Source organism: Tursiops truncatus, chromosome 2, assembly GCF_011762595.2.
Source record: "Tursiops truncatus isolate mTurTru1 chromosome 2, mTurTru1.mat.Y, whole genome shotgun sequence".
NCBI classification, from domain to species: domain Eukaryota; kingdom Metazoa; phylum Chordata; class Mammalia; order Artiodactyla; family Delphinidae; genus Tursiops; species Tursiops truncatus.
The window spans coordinates 39,439,368-39,453,315 of record NC_047035.1 but is presented as its reverse complement, the minus strand read 5'-3'; the positions used below and the strand labels follow the sequence as shown (position 1 = coordinate 39,453,315).

Genomic DNA, 13,948 nt, shown 5'->3' with positions numbered 1-13,948 from the left:
AAATGAATAATGCTTCCCGTATAGGAAAAAATAATTAGATCCCTACTTTATACCACACACAAAGATCAGTTTAAGGTGGATTAAAGATCAGATGTGGAAAACAAACTCTTAAGACTCAAAGGAGAAATGTGGAAGACATTTGGGTTTGGGTAGGATTTCTTAAACAATTTTTTAAAATATGTCAACTGAAAAAGAAAACATTGATAAATATGACTCCACAAAAATTTAAAGCATTTATACTACAGAAGTTACTACACAGAGGAAAAGGATAAGTTACAGGCAGGGAGAAGATATTAGCAATAAAAATAACAAGATTTTGTCTCTAGAATTTGTAAAAAGCCAGTAATCTACTCCTAGGTATGTATTAGAGAAATTCTCAAATATTGGTACAATGTAAAAATATAGAAAAATGTTCACTGAAATCTTTTCACTTTTTGTTTATTATAAGCAATTAAAATGTCCATTAATTAAGATTATGAATAAATTGTGGTTTATTAATATACTGGAACATTATACGGCACTTGAATCACAGGTATATATATAATATAGGTAATATAAAAAATTTAATGCTGAATGCAAAAAAGGCAAGTTTTGGGAGGACATACAGTAAAACGTTAAATACTTTTTAAATGTGCAGACTACTGTTAAGTGTATTTTGGATATCTTTATTTACAGCTATTTATATAGTGAAAGGCTAAAAACATACATGAAGATGATGAGCTGCAAATCCAGGAGAGGAATTACCTTTAGTGATAGAGGAAACCAAACAGTATCTAGGAGGGATACTCAAGGATCTTCAATTATAACACTTTATTTCCTAAAAATCAAACAAAAAGCAAAAAGGTCCATAGTAAATACAACAAATGCTAAATATCACAAGTCTGCATACTTGGGTATGTGTACTATTATTCTCTCTTATGTATGTTGAAAATATTTTATAATTATGAATACATTAGAAGCTAAGGGGAGGTTAAATGACCAAATTCTTTCCCTTACCCAGAGAATCGTGGTGCCACACTTCCACCCCCTCCCCGAGGCTGAGTCTATTACAATTGGTAGACCGTCATGCTGCCCACTGGCAGGTGTCTTGTATGAGCTATTTAACTAACTATTGTGGTTAGTTAAATAGTTAGGTATTATATTGTTTCTTTGGAAAAATGACTTCTGAGTCCCAAATGACATAATTTTGTGCCATGATACATTGGAGATACTTTACTGTCATAATTTTTTTGGTGCATGTGGTATCTTCCTTTATGAAGAAAGAGACAAGTGACCCATAGAGCAGTTGGCAGGCTGGGTCAGAAGAACAGCATCCAGGATGATCTAGGGATTGGGACCCATTCAGCCTGTTGTTGATGGTTTTGACACCAAGAGGCGTCTGAATCATCAGCAGAAGATAAATACTGCTCGGTGGGAGGAGGAACAAAGATGGCAGAGTAGAAGGACATGCTCTCACTCCCTCTTGAGAGAACACCAGAATCACAACTAGCTGCTGGACAATCATTGACAGGAAGACACTAGAACTCACCAGAAAAGATACCCCACATCCAAAGACAAAGGAGAAGCCACAATGAGATGGTAGGAGGGGAGCAATCACAGTAAAATAAAATCCCATAACTGGTGGGTGGGTGACTCACAGACTGGAGAACATTTATACCACAGAAGTCCACCCACTGGAGTGAGAGTTCTGAGCCCCATGTCAGACTTCACAACCTGGGGGTCTGGCAACGGGAGGAGGAATTCCTAGAGAATCAGACTTTGAAGCCTAGTGGAAATTGATTGCAGGACTTCGACAGGACTGGGAGAAACAGAGACTCCACTCTTCGGGGACACACACAAAGTAGTGTGTGTATCGGGACCCAGGGGAAGGAGCAGTGACCCCAGGGGAGACTGAACCAGACCTACCTGCTAGTGTTTGAGGGTCTCCTGCAGAGGCCAGGGGGTAGACTGTGGCTCACCGTAGGGACAAGGACACTGGCAGTAGAAGTTCTGGGGAGTATACCTTGGCATGAGCCCTCCTAGAGTCTGTCATTAGCCCCAACAAAGAGCCCAGGTAGGCTCCAGTGTTGGGCTGCCTCAGGCTAAACAAGCAACAGGGAGGGAACCCAGACCCACCCATCAACAGTCAAGTGGATTAGAGTTTTACTGAGCTCTGCCCACCAAAGCAACAGTCAGCTCTACCCACCACCAGTCCCTCCCATCAAGCGTCTTAGTTAGCCTCATCCACCAGAGGGCAAACAACAGAAGAGAGAAGAACTACAATCCTGCAGCCTGTGGAACAAAGACCACATTCGCAGAAAGATAGAGAAGATGAAAAGGCAGAGGGCTATGTACCAGAGGAAGGAACAAGATAAACCCCCAGAAAAACAACTAAATGAAGTGCAGATAGGCAACCTTCCAGAAAAAGAATTCAGAATGATGATAGTGGAGATGATCTAGGACCTCAGAAAAAGACTTGAGGCAAAGATCGAGAAGATGCAAGAAATGTTTAACAAAGCCCTAGAAGACTTAAAGAACAAACAAACAGAAATGAACAATACAATAACTGAAATGAAAACTACACTAGAAGGAATCAATAGCAGAATAACTGAGTCAGAAGAACGGAAAAGTGACCTGGAAGACAGAATGGTGGAATTCACTGCTGTGTAACAGACTAAAGAAAAAAGAATGAAAAGAACTGAAGACAGCCTAAGAGACTTCTGGGACAACATTAAATGCAACAACATTCGCATTATAGGGGTCCCAGAAGGAGAAGAGAGAGAAAAAGGACCAGAGAAAATATTTGAAGAGATTATAGTCAAAAACTTCCTTAACACAGGAAAGGAAATAGCCACCTAAGTCCAGGAAGCACAGAGAATCCCATAAAGGATAAACCCAAGGAGAAACACGCCGAGACACACAGTAATCAAATTGGCAAAAATTAAAGACAAAGAAAAATTACTGAAAGCAGCAAGGGAAAAATGACAAATAACATACAAGGGAACTCCCATAAGGTTAACAGCTGATTTCTCACCAGAAACTCTACAAGCCAGAATGGAGTGGCATGATATACTTAAAATGATGAAAGGGAAGAATTTACAACCAAGATTACTCTACCCAGCAAGGATCACATTCAGATTCCATGGAGAAATCAAAAGCTTTACAGACAAACAAAAGCTAAGAGAATTCATCACCACCAAACCAGCTCTACAACAAATGCTAAAGGAACTTCTCTGAGTGCGAAACACAAGAGAAGAAAAGGACCTACAAAATCAAACCCAAAACAATTAAGAAAATGGTCACAGGAACATACACATCGATAATTACCTTAAACGTGAATGGATTAAATGCTCCAACCAAAATACACAGACTTGCTGAATGGATACAAAAACAAGACCCATCTATATGCTGTCTACAAGAGACCCACTTCAGACCTAGGGACACATACAGACTGAAAGTGGGGATGGAAAAAGATATTCCATGCAAATGGAAATCAAAAGAAAGCTGGAGTAGCTATACTCATATCAGATAAAATAGACTTTAAAATAAAGAATGTTACAAGAGACAAGGAAGGACACTATGTAATGATCAAGGGATCAATCCAAGAAGGAGATATAACAATTATAAATATATATGCACCCAACATAGGAGCACCTCAATACATAAGGCAACTGCTAATGGCTATAAAAGAAGAAATCGACAGCAATACAACAATAGTGGAGGACTTTAACACCTCACTTACACCAATGGACAGACCATCCAAAATGAAAATAAATAAGGAAACAGAAGCTTTAAATGACAAAATAGACCAGATAGATTTAATTAATATTTATAGGACATTCCATCCAAAAACAGCAGATTACACTTTCTTCTCAAGTGTGCACGGAACATTCTCCAGGATAGATGACATCCTGGGTGACAAATCAAGCCTCAGTAAATTTAAGAAAATTGAAATCATATCAAGCATCTTTTCAAACCACAACGCTATGAGATTAGAAATGAATTACAGGGAAAAAAACGTAAAAAACGTAAACACATGGAGGCTAAACAATACGTTACTAAATAACCAAGAGATCACTGAAGAAATCAAAGAGGAAATCAATACCTAGAGACACATGACAATGAAAACATGACAATCCAAAACCTATGGGATGCAGCAAAACCAGTTCTAAGAGGGAAGTTTATAGCTATACAACCCTACCTCAAGAAAACAAGAAAAATCTCAAGTAAACAATCTAACCTTACACCTAGAGGAACTAGAGAAAGAAGAACAAACAAAACCCAAAATTAGCAGAAGGAAAGAAAACATAAAGATCAGAGCAGAAATAAATGAAATAGAAACAAAGAAAACAACAGCAAAGATCAATAAAACTAAAAGCTGGTTCTTTGAGAAGATCAACAAAATTGATAAACCATTAGCCAGACGGATCAAGAAAAATAGGGAGAGGACTCAAATCAATAAAATTAGAAATGCAAAAGGAGAGGTTAAAACAGACACCACAGAACTCTATGCCAGTAAAATGGACAACCTGGAAGAAATGGACAAATTCTTAGAAAGGTATAACCTTCCAAGACTGAACCATGAAGAAACAGAAAATATGAACAGACCAATCACAAGTAATGAAATTGAAACTGTGAATAAAAATCTTCCAACAACAAAAGTCCAGGACCAGATGGCCTCACAGGTGAATTCTGTCAAACATTTAGAGAAGAGCTAACACCCATCCTTCTCAAACTCTTCCAAAAAATTGCAGGGGAAGGAATACTCCCAAACTCATTCTATGAGGCCACCATCACCCTGATACCAAGACCAGAAAAAGATACTACAAAAAAAGAAAATTACAGACCAATATCACTGATGAATATAGATGCAAAAATCCTCAACAAAATACTAGCAAACAGAATCCAACAACACATTAAAAGGATCATAGACCACAGTCAAGTGGGATTTATCCCAGGGATGCAAGGATTCTTCAATATATGCAAATCAATCAATGTGATACACCATATTAACAAATTGAAGAATAAAAACCATATGATCATCTCAATAGATGCGGAAAAAGCTTTTGACAAAATTCAACACCCATTTATGATAAAAACTCTCGAAAAAGTGGGCATAGAGGGAACCTATCTCAACATAATAAAGGCCATATATGACAAACCCACAGAAAACATCATTCTCAATGGTGAAAAACGGAAAGCGTTTCCTCTAAGGTCAGGAACGAGACAAGGATGTCTGGTCTCACCACTATTATTCAACATAGTTTTGGAAGTCCTAGCCATGGCAATCAGAGAAGAAAAAGCAATGAAAGGAATGCAAATTGGAAAAGAAGAAGTAAAACTGTCATTGTTTGCAGATGACATGATACTATACATAGAGAATCCTAAAAATGCCACCAGAAAACTACTAGAGCTAATCAGTGAATTTGGTAAAGTTGCAGGATACAAAATTAATGCACTGAAATCTCCTGCATTCCTATACTTTACTGATGAAAAATCTGAAACAGAAATTATGGAAACACTCCCATTTACCATTGCAACAAAAAGAATAAAATACCTAGGAATAAACCTACCTAGCGAGACAAGAGACCTGTATGCGGAAAACTATAAGACACTGATGAAAGAAATTAAAGATGATACCAACAGATGGAGAGATATACCACGTTCTTGGATTGGAAGAATCAACATTGTGAAAATGACTATATTACCCAAAGCAATCTACAAGTTCAATGCAATCCCTATCAAATTACCAATGGCAGTTTTTATGGAACTAGAACAAAACGTCTTAAAATTTGTATGGAGACATAAAAGACCCCGAATAGCCAAAGCAGTCTTGAGGGAAAGAAACGGAGCTGGAGGAATCAGACTCCCTGACTTCAGACTATACTACAGAGCTACAGTAATCAAACAATATGGTACTGGCACAAAAACAGAAACATAGATTAATGGAACAAGATAGAAAGCCCAGAGATAAACCCACACACCTATGGTCCACTAATCTATGACAAAGGAGGCAAAGATATACAATGGAGAAAAGACAGCCTCTTCAATAAGTGGTGCTGGGAAAACTGGACAGCTACATGTAAAAGAATGAAATTAGAACACTCCCTAACACCATACACAAAAATAAACTCAAACTGGATTAGAGACCTAAATGGAAGACTGGACACTATAAAACTCTTAGAGGAAAGCATAGGAAGAACACTGTTTGACATAATCACAGGAAGATCTTTTATGACCCACCTCCTAGAGTAATGGAAATAAAAATAAATAAATGGGACCTAAGGAAAATTCAAAGCTTTTGCACAGCAAAGGAAACCATAAACAAGATGAAAAGACAACCCTCAGAATGGGAGAAAATATTTGCAAATGAATCAGTGGACAAAGGATTAATCTCCAAAATATATAAACAGCTCATGCAGCTCAATATTAAAAAAACAAACAACCCAATCCAAAGACTGGCAGAAGACCCAAATAGACATTTCTCCAAAGAAGACATACAGATAGCCGTGAAGCACATGAGAAGCTGCTCAACACACTAATTACTAGAGAAATGCAAGTCAAAACTACAATGAGGTATCACCTCACACCAGTTAGAATGGGCTTCATCAGAAAATCTATAAACAACAAATGCTGGAGAGGGTGTGGAGAAAAGGGAACCCTCTTGCACTGTTGGTGGGAATGTAAATTGAATCAGCCACTATGGAGAACAGTATGGAGGTTCCTTAAAAAACTAAAAATAGAATTACCATATGATCCAGCAATCCCACTACCGGGCATATACCCGGAGAAAACCATAGTTCAAAAAGACACGTGCACCCCAATGTTCATTGCAGCACTATTTACAATAGACAGGTCATGGAAGCAACCTAAATGCCCGTCGACAGATGAATGGATAAAGAAGTTGTGGTACATATATACAATGAAATATTATCCATAAAAAGGAACGAAATTGAGTCATTTGTTGAGACATGGATGGTTGTAGAGACTGTCATACAGAGTGAAGTAAGTCAGAAAGAGAAAAACAAATATCGTATATTAACGCATATATGTGGAACCTAGAAAAAAGGTACAGATGAACCAGTTTTCAGGGCAGAAGTTGAGACACAGATATAGAGAACAAACGTATGGACACCAAGGGGGGAAAACCGTCGTGGGGTGCGGATGGTGGTGTGCTGAATTGGGTGATTGGGATTGACATGTATACACTGATGTGTATAAAATTGATGACTAATAAGAACCTGCAGTATAAAAAAACAAACGAACAAAAACAACTAATACTAAACTTTCTTTGAGATATTTGTTGAAATATGTTAATATAAATGTTTCAGATATTACATGAAATTTCTGAAAATCTTATATGTTCTGGTATAATGTTATAAGTCATTATTCTAGTTAATGCTTTAAAATGTATAATTCAGAAATAACTATATTTCCTTGTCAATTGCATTATTATGAACTTTCATCAAATCTTTAACCATGGTCGTTTTTAAGTCTTTTGTCATTTACAGACAGTTCTGGGTGTACTGTGATGCTTTTGCAAAAATGTTCCTATAAAACGGTTTCATCTTCAAGGAATTCATGGAAAAAACTCTGACAAGTACAGGTTTCTGGTAACTGACTATACTGGTGAACTGAATCAATAAGCATTTTCAGAACTCTAATGGAAAACTGATGAATTCATAAAAGTGCTAACAAAAGATCAAGATGAAAAATAAATTACATGGGACTGAGTGAACTGATGAGGATGATTATAATTTTTATGACTTTCTGTTTTAATTAAAAAAAAATGCTACTCGGTGGTGCTCTGCAGCAAGTATTATCAATTCCAAAGAATTAAAACAGAGCTCACTTAAGTTGCATATTTACTTGATTCTTTCTCTTCCATTCCGACTGGTGCTCATCAGATTAAGTCATTGAACCCCCAAAGACCCCAGCCTTACTCCCCACTATTCCTCACAAGTAGAATTTTCTGGGCACAGCCCTGGGTCACTAAGAATTAAGCACATTATTACAGCCAATAAAAGGTTCTCTTTTGAGCTGGAATGATCAGCAACATTTCTCTTCTTCTAGTCAGGTGTCCTCAGACTGGATTGTTTATAAAATTATTATTTCCCCCTTTTGTCATACAGGTACAATTCAGCTTCATTGATGGTGGTTTGGGAGTAAGTAGCCTTTCTCATAATTAGAAAATGATCTTCTGACAGGATAAAGCTGGAAATTGCTCTCTTTGTGAAATGAGCAGTTCTTTGTCTGAAAGATTGATTCAATTTTCACTGCCATAACTGGTAGCAGAATTGCCAGACCAGTTTGGTGACTGGATTGAACTTTTCCTACAGGAATTGTGTAGCTGTCCAGCTGCAGAAACACAAGTTCACTCCCCCATTGTTGGTTTTCTGACAGCTTTTTCCGTAGAGTAGTTTGAAGAGTGGAGAGCCCTGTTTTTGAGACAGAGGAGTGTTTTTCACACCTGAAGTGTAATTTCACACCTTGTGTTTCTCAGCAGATAACTGCATAAAATAACATATCAAACCAGAATAGAAAAAGATCAACAAAGAAAGAAAACTGCAGGTTGTAATTTGTTTCCTATCTTACAATGCTCTTGTGGAGAACAGTAAATTACAGAGCTCTGGGTTTACACTTTAAAAAGTTTGACTGGTTGTTAGGTGGGAAAGTGAGCAGTAAACACTAATCAGCATTTAGCTTGTATTGAACAGAATGTACAGAATTATAAAATTCGGGAAACACCGGAACTTGTAGATTTTTTTTAAAGGATAGGACACATAAATTAGTGGTAAAATCTGTAGTTAAGAGTAAGTCAAGAAATTGATAAATGATTTTAATAAAAATAGAATTTTCTTAGGATATAATTTTCTTTGTAATTATCCATTCAGGAATTTTAGTAAAAGTAATAGACTATGTTAGTACTTACTTTCTATAAATGACTAAACCTATGATGCTAGTCACCATCTCATGGCATTCTAGTGCAGGGGTTATAAAATGAGGGGTTTAGCTCCATTTTGCAAGTTTGAAAACTTAAGTCCAAAAGAAAAAAGAAAGTTGAGCCTCCTGGCTGGTCATAGACATTCATTACAAAATATTTAATATTTACTGAGTGTCTACCACATGTTAGGCATTACCCCAGGCACGGGGGTACAGTGGTAAACAGGGCAGTCTCTCTTTCTCCCATCTGGGAACTGAGAGTTTTGCAGACAAGTAAGCAGGCAATGGAAATACTGGGTAATAAGTGCTGAGAGAGGCTAAAACTAGATTTTGATGGAGCCCACAGATGGTCAGCATGGGGGCAAGTGGTCAGCAAAGATTCCAGGATAAGATGACATCCAAACTAAACTAATGAATAGAAGTCATGTGAAGGTAGATATCATTCGGGATATCAGGGCATGTGTAGCTTATGCAGAAGTGAAAGGGAAAGACAGCAGAGTGGGTTGGAAGGATAAGGTATTCAGTGTAGTGGGGATGCAGTGTATAAAGGTAATGGTGGTGCATAATGAAACTGGAAGAGAAAAGTGTCAGGGTATGTGGTCTATACCGAGAAATTTAGCTTTTATCCTGAGACTAGTGGGATGTGTTGAAGGTTTAGTCTTTGTTTATTAGGGAGAGTGACACAACCAGATCTGCATTTTACAAAGACCCCTCTGACAATCCAGTGAGTGGAGATCAGTGAAGAAACATGCAGTGATGCGAGTGGGAAATGCTGGTGACCTGAGCTGATGGTGTACACTGAGAGTTCAGTGGCATTGGGATGCAAGGAAGTGGGTGGATTTGGGAGCTATTGAGGAGGTAGAATCAACAGAACTTGGTGGTTGATTGACTGGACTAGGGGTAAGGAAGCCAGTCTAGTCAAAAATGCTGTCCCGAGTTCTGACTTGGGTACTTGAGCAGATGATGCTACCATTCACAGGGCTGGAGAAGACTAAAACAGCAAGTTTTTAAGAGTTGGAGACATGATGAGTGTGAAATGGGATTTCCACAAGAAGAAGTATGATATTCAGTTAGATCTTGAGCTTGGGAGGGAAGTCTAGGCCAGAGATACAGATCTGGTAGTTGTCACTGAGTGGATAATATGGTCCAAAGAATATGTAGAGAATGAGAAGAGAAGAGACTCTTTAGGCATAAACAGCCCTTTGAAAATGAAAAGGAAGACACATAGAGCAAAATGTGTATTTATAGTTACATAAATAAAATGTGGATGAAGAACTGTGCATGTCTACAGATACCATTGCACACATGCCTGTGCATGTACATACCCTTGCACATACAGAGCTTCTAATGAACATCAGCAAGGTGCCCCATGGTGGGCTGCATGAAACATTAAGCATAAAGGTAATAATCCCTTTCCTGAAGAGCTCATGTAAGATGTGTTAGTCCTACAGCAAATTCCGGGCCTAAAGATGCTGCTCAGTATGTCAGTATGTGTAGATATTGCAATTAACCTAGCAAAACGGAAGGCACTGATGTTTTCTCATTTCCATTGTTTCCTCAGATACATATGGAAAGCTCTTTCTTCTCAGTTCTGTGGGTCAAGAGATGTCCCGCTGCAAGACCTCCATCCGACGTGGTCAGCCCAATCCTGTCTATAAGGAGACCTTTGTTTTCCAGGTGGCCCTCTTTCAGCTCTCTGACGTTACGTTGGTGATTTCTGTGTATAACAGGCGTACCATGAAGCGTAAAGAGATGATTGGTTGGATTGCTCTGGGTCAAAACAGTAGTGGAGGGGAGGAGCAAGACCATTGGGAGGAAATGAAGGAGACCAAAGGGCAGCAGGTCTGCAGGTGGCACACTTTACTCGAATCCTAGGTTTGCCAAGAGGTGTTTGTGGGCTATACCTACCCTGGTGACCCGTGTTTTGAGTACTGATACCAACTCAGTGCTTGCTGGCAGGCTTTTTTTAAAGACAGGCTTTAAGTAGGGATTGGATTCTATTAGACCCTAGGACATTCTGGGGGTGGAGGGATCTTTGGGTTTCTCAAAGGTTTGATTTGGATTTAAATACTGTAATTTTTTTTAAAAGCCCATATGCACTGTCGAGTATACTTTATTGGAAATGTTATTGTAGATGAGATGAATGATGTTGAGTTAATTTCTGTTAATAGGTTATTAAATTTTGGTTCAGGCTATAGAAGGAAGCTTCTCTGGCTGTCTCTGCTCCCTTCGATTGCAAGGGAGATGTTAAAAGTTACTGTTTGTAACCACTCGTGTGTAGGAATCAGAATTTTCTTAGTATGGGGCAAAATACTCCAAAATACAGAAATGAACCTGTCGCCGAGGTTCATAGAAGAATGTAACTGTCATCCATAATCCCCTATTTCATGTTTTTCTCTTTATAAAAAAACCCTTCATTTATTTGCCTAACAAATAAGTTTTAAAAACTTACACTTATAAAGCAAATTTGAATTAAATACCTCTTTGTTTATCTCACTTATATATTGTGGTTTCCTATGAGATTTGGTTAGGTGACCCATTTTGAAACTAAAAAAGAATTCGAAAACTACTGTTGTAAGACAACTTGTCTCCTTTTGAGTATGTAAGATTTCAAAATGAAAACTTTCTAGGTTTTTATGTTGTTTTTCTCACCTAATAAATTCTTACAGAATGAGAAGAAAACCGAAAAACCTATTAAGTCATGGAGGTATTGATTTTTCTGAATCTAGTGTTCTCCTTCTAGATTATGCTTTTTCTATATTCAATACAGTATACTCACTCATACATATATTTTGATTCTGTGTTTGCATGTAAACCATACTTTTTTAATGCCATATTTTCCATCATCAGAGCATAGTAAATTGTATACAATGGACTTTAATAGATGTTGATTTGATTGACTCTTAGAAATGAACATGCTATAACACCTGTGAATGAAGAATATTTTCAGTTTGTAAGCAACGACCCTAATTCTTCTTTGAGCATTTGAAGTGCCTATAATTGTCATTTTTTTCGTGGTATTTGCAGCAACATATATTAGTCACTACTTGCATTTTGGGCACGTGCCATTTAGAGCACTGATCATGTATGGTTATGAGCATGAAATTTTACTTCTAACTGACTTTTACATTTTTGTGCAGTGCATGTTTATTTTCTTAGATCTGAGCCCTTAATTTCAATTACTTTAAATTGGCAGTAATAAGAAAAGGGAAGGAATGTGTGTACATGTAACACTGAGCCCCGTGTGCAGCTCTTCTGAGCAATTGCTGTCACTTATTTTTAGCTTTTATGTTTCATTGTTGACTTTTTGCTGTCTGTGGGAAGAGTGATAGCTAGTGATGGATGTATACAGTTAAAAACACATAACTCCTCCTCAGCTCTACATTTTGACAGATTGTAAACGTAGGCTGTAACACTTGAAGCACATATTTATTCCTTACAGCATGTAACGGTTATCCTGACAAGCCCAGACTAAGACACAGGATAACTCGACTCTGATTTGAAGCTTTTGAAAGAAGTGATTTCATATGGAAGAATCAGAATTAGAAAAATAAAGGAATATCTTAATTTCTTTTCAGGGCATGGGAGTTTCGGATATAATACTGCTCAGTTATTGGGAACAAGTAGTAAAACCATGCTCCTTTGGGGTTTTCCCCTCCCTTGCTTTGGAAGACCTCAGAGTGCTTTTCCAACATCGTATCCATTAACTGCTGAGTGGTCTGTGCAGTGCGGCTGTGTCATGGAGTAGAACTGAGTGCAATTGATTAAGTAGCAGCACAAAGAATTGGCTTTTCACATCCCTTACTCTCTTTATGCGCCTGTGCTTAAAGGGAAGCAGAGCAGCCTTGTTATGCTTTCCTTTCTGCAGTGACATAAAAGCAGCATTCACTTTAAAATTTACATTTGAAAAAATCTGCATCTATTGTACAGACAGGCCTGGATGTTTTCTCCTCATATTTTCCTGCTCAATGTTTTGCCGCATCCCTTGTCTCATAGAGCCCAATAGTCACCTATACTTCATTTACTGCTGCCTTGCCTCACCATTTCTAAGGTTTTCTGCCGGGGTAGTGAAAATATCCTTGTGTGTTTGATCTGCTTTCTAATAGTCTGCTTATGATACAGTTTACAGAAATTTTAAGGGAAGAATGCCTGAAAAGCATTTTTCATTTGTATAATTTTACTATGTTGGTGCTATTTACCATGTAGGATGCATGTACATCTTGAATATCTAGCAACGTTCACCCTAAAGCTGATTGTATAAATATAAAATGCTAATGACAAGATACATCAAAATATGAGGTGAATTTTTTTTACATAGACTTGAAATTCTGGTTTAGTAAAATCTTTTCTTTTTGTGCACTTAAATTTCCTTATTTTCTTGGCGGAGTCTAGACACAATGCACTTAACATGTTTTTCACTTGAGCTTTTATATCTGCATTTGCTTTTCAAAGGAGTTACGAAAGATAATTAGTTGCTTCTGCCGTGTTAAAGCTGCTTTTACCTATTTCATCTAGCTAATAATTAATATCTCATAGGGACATACGAAATTGAAGAAGCACTGATATTTGTTGCTTGAGTAGTTCTTTCCATGAGTTTTTCCCGAAGAGAATGCTTTTAAAATACTATTGTGGAGGGTAAAGGATGCACTAGGTTTATGGAAAGCTGGTTTCCAGCGTGCCTTCTTTCAGGGAATGAGTTTACACTGAATCGAGAAGTGCCCGTTTCCCCAAACACGGTGGTGACTCTTGTGTTCTCTGCGCCCCTCTGACTATTGTTGAATTTTTAAATGGGCCATTCACCAGGCAGCCGAGCACCTGCTCTCACTTCTCTCCTTCACTGGCTCCCAGTGTGATGTGCAGTTGTTTTGGAACCTCTTTTTGCTCCTGTTGCATAACTATGAGGGGGGAGGTCTTGCCTTTCTTAACAGAAAAAGAGCTTGTAATGCCTTCGGAAGTAATAGACCTGGCATTCCACCTGTGCAAAGTTTGAGACAGAATCCCCGCCATGATGGGAAGAGAAAAAGAG

General features: G+C 37.9%; 1 protein-coding gene across 1 annotated transcript in view; it reads left to right on the top strand.

Moving 5' to 3' along the window:
- SYT16 (synaptotagmin 16) overlaps window positions 1-13,198 on the top strand; it is a 146,250-nt gene extending 133,052 nt beyond the window's left edge. Inside the window, exon 7 of the mRNA XM_073799891.1 lies at window positions 10,484-13,198. Coding sequence (XP_073655992.1) covers window positions 10,484-10,797 — 314 coding nt within the window. The 3' untranslated portion in view covers window positions 10,798-13,198. The remainder of the gene's footprint in view (window positions 1-10,483) is intronic.
- The last annotated feature ends 750 nt before the right edge of the window (window positions 13,199-13,948 follow it).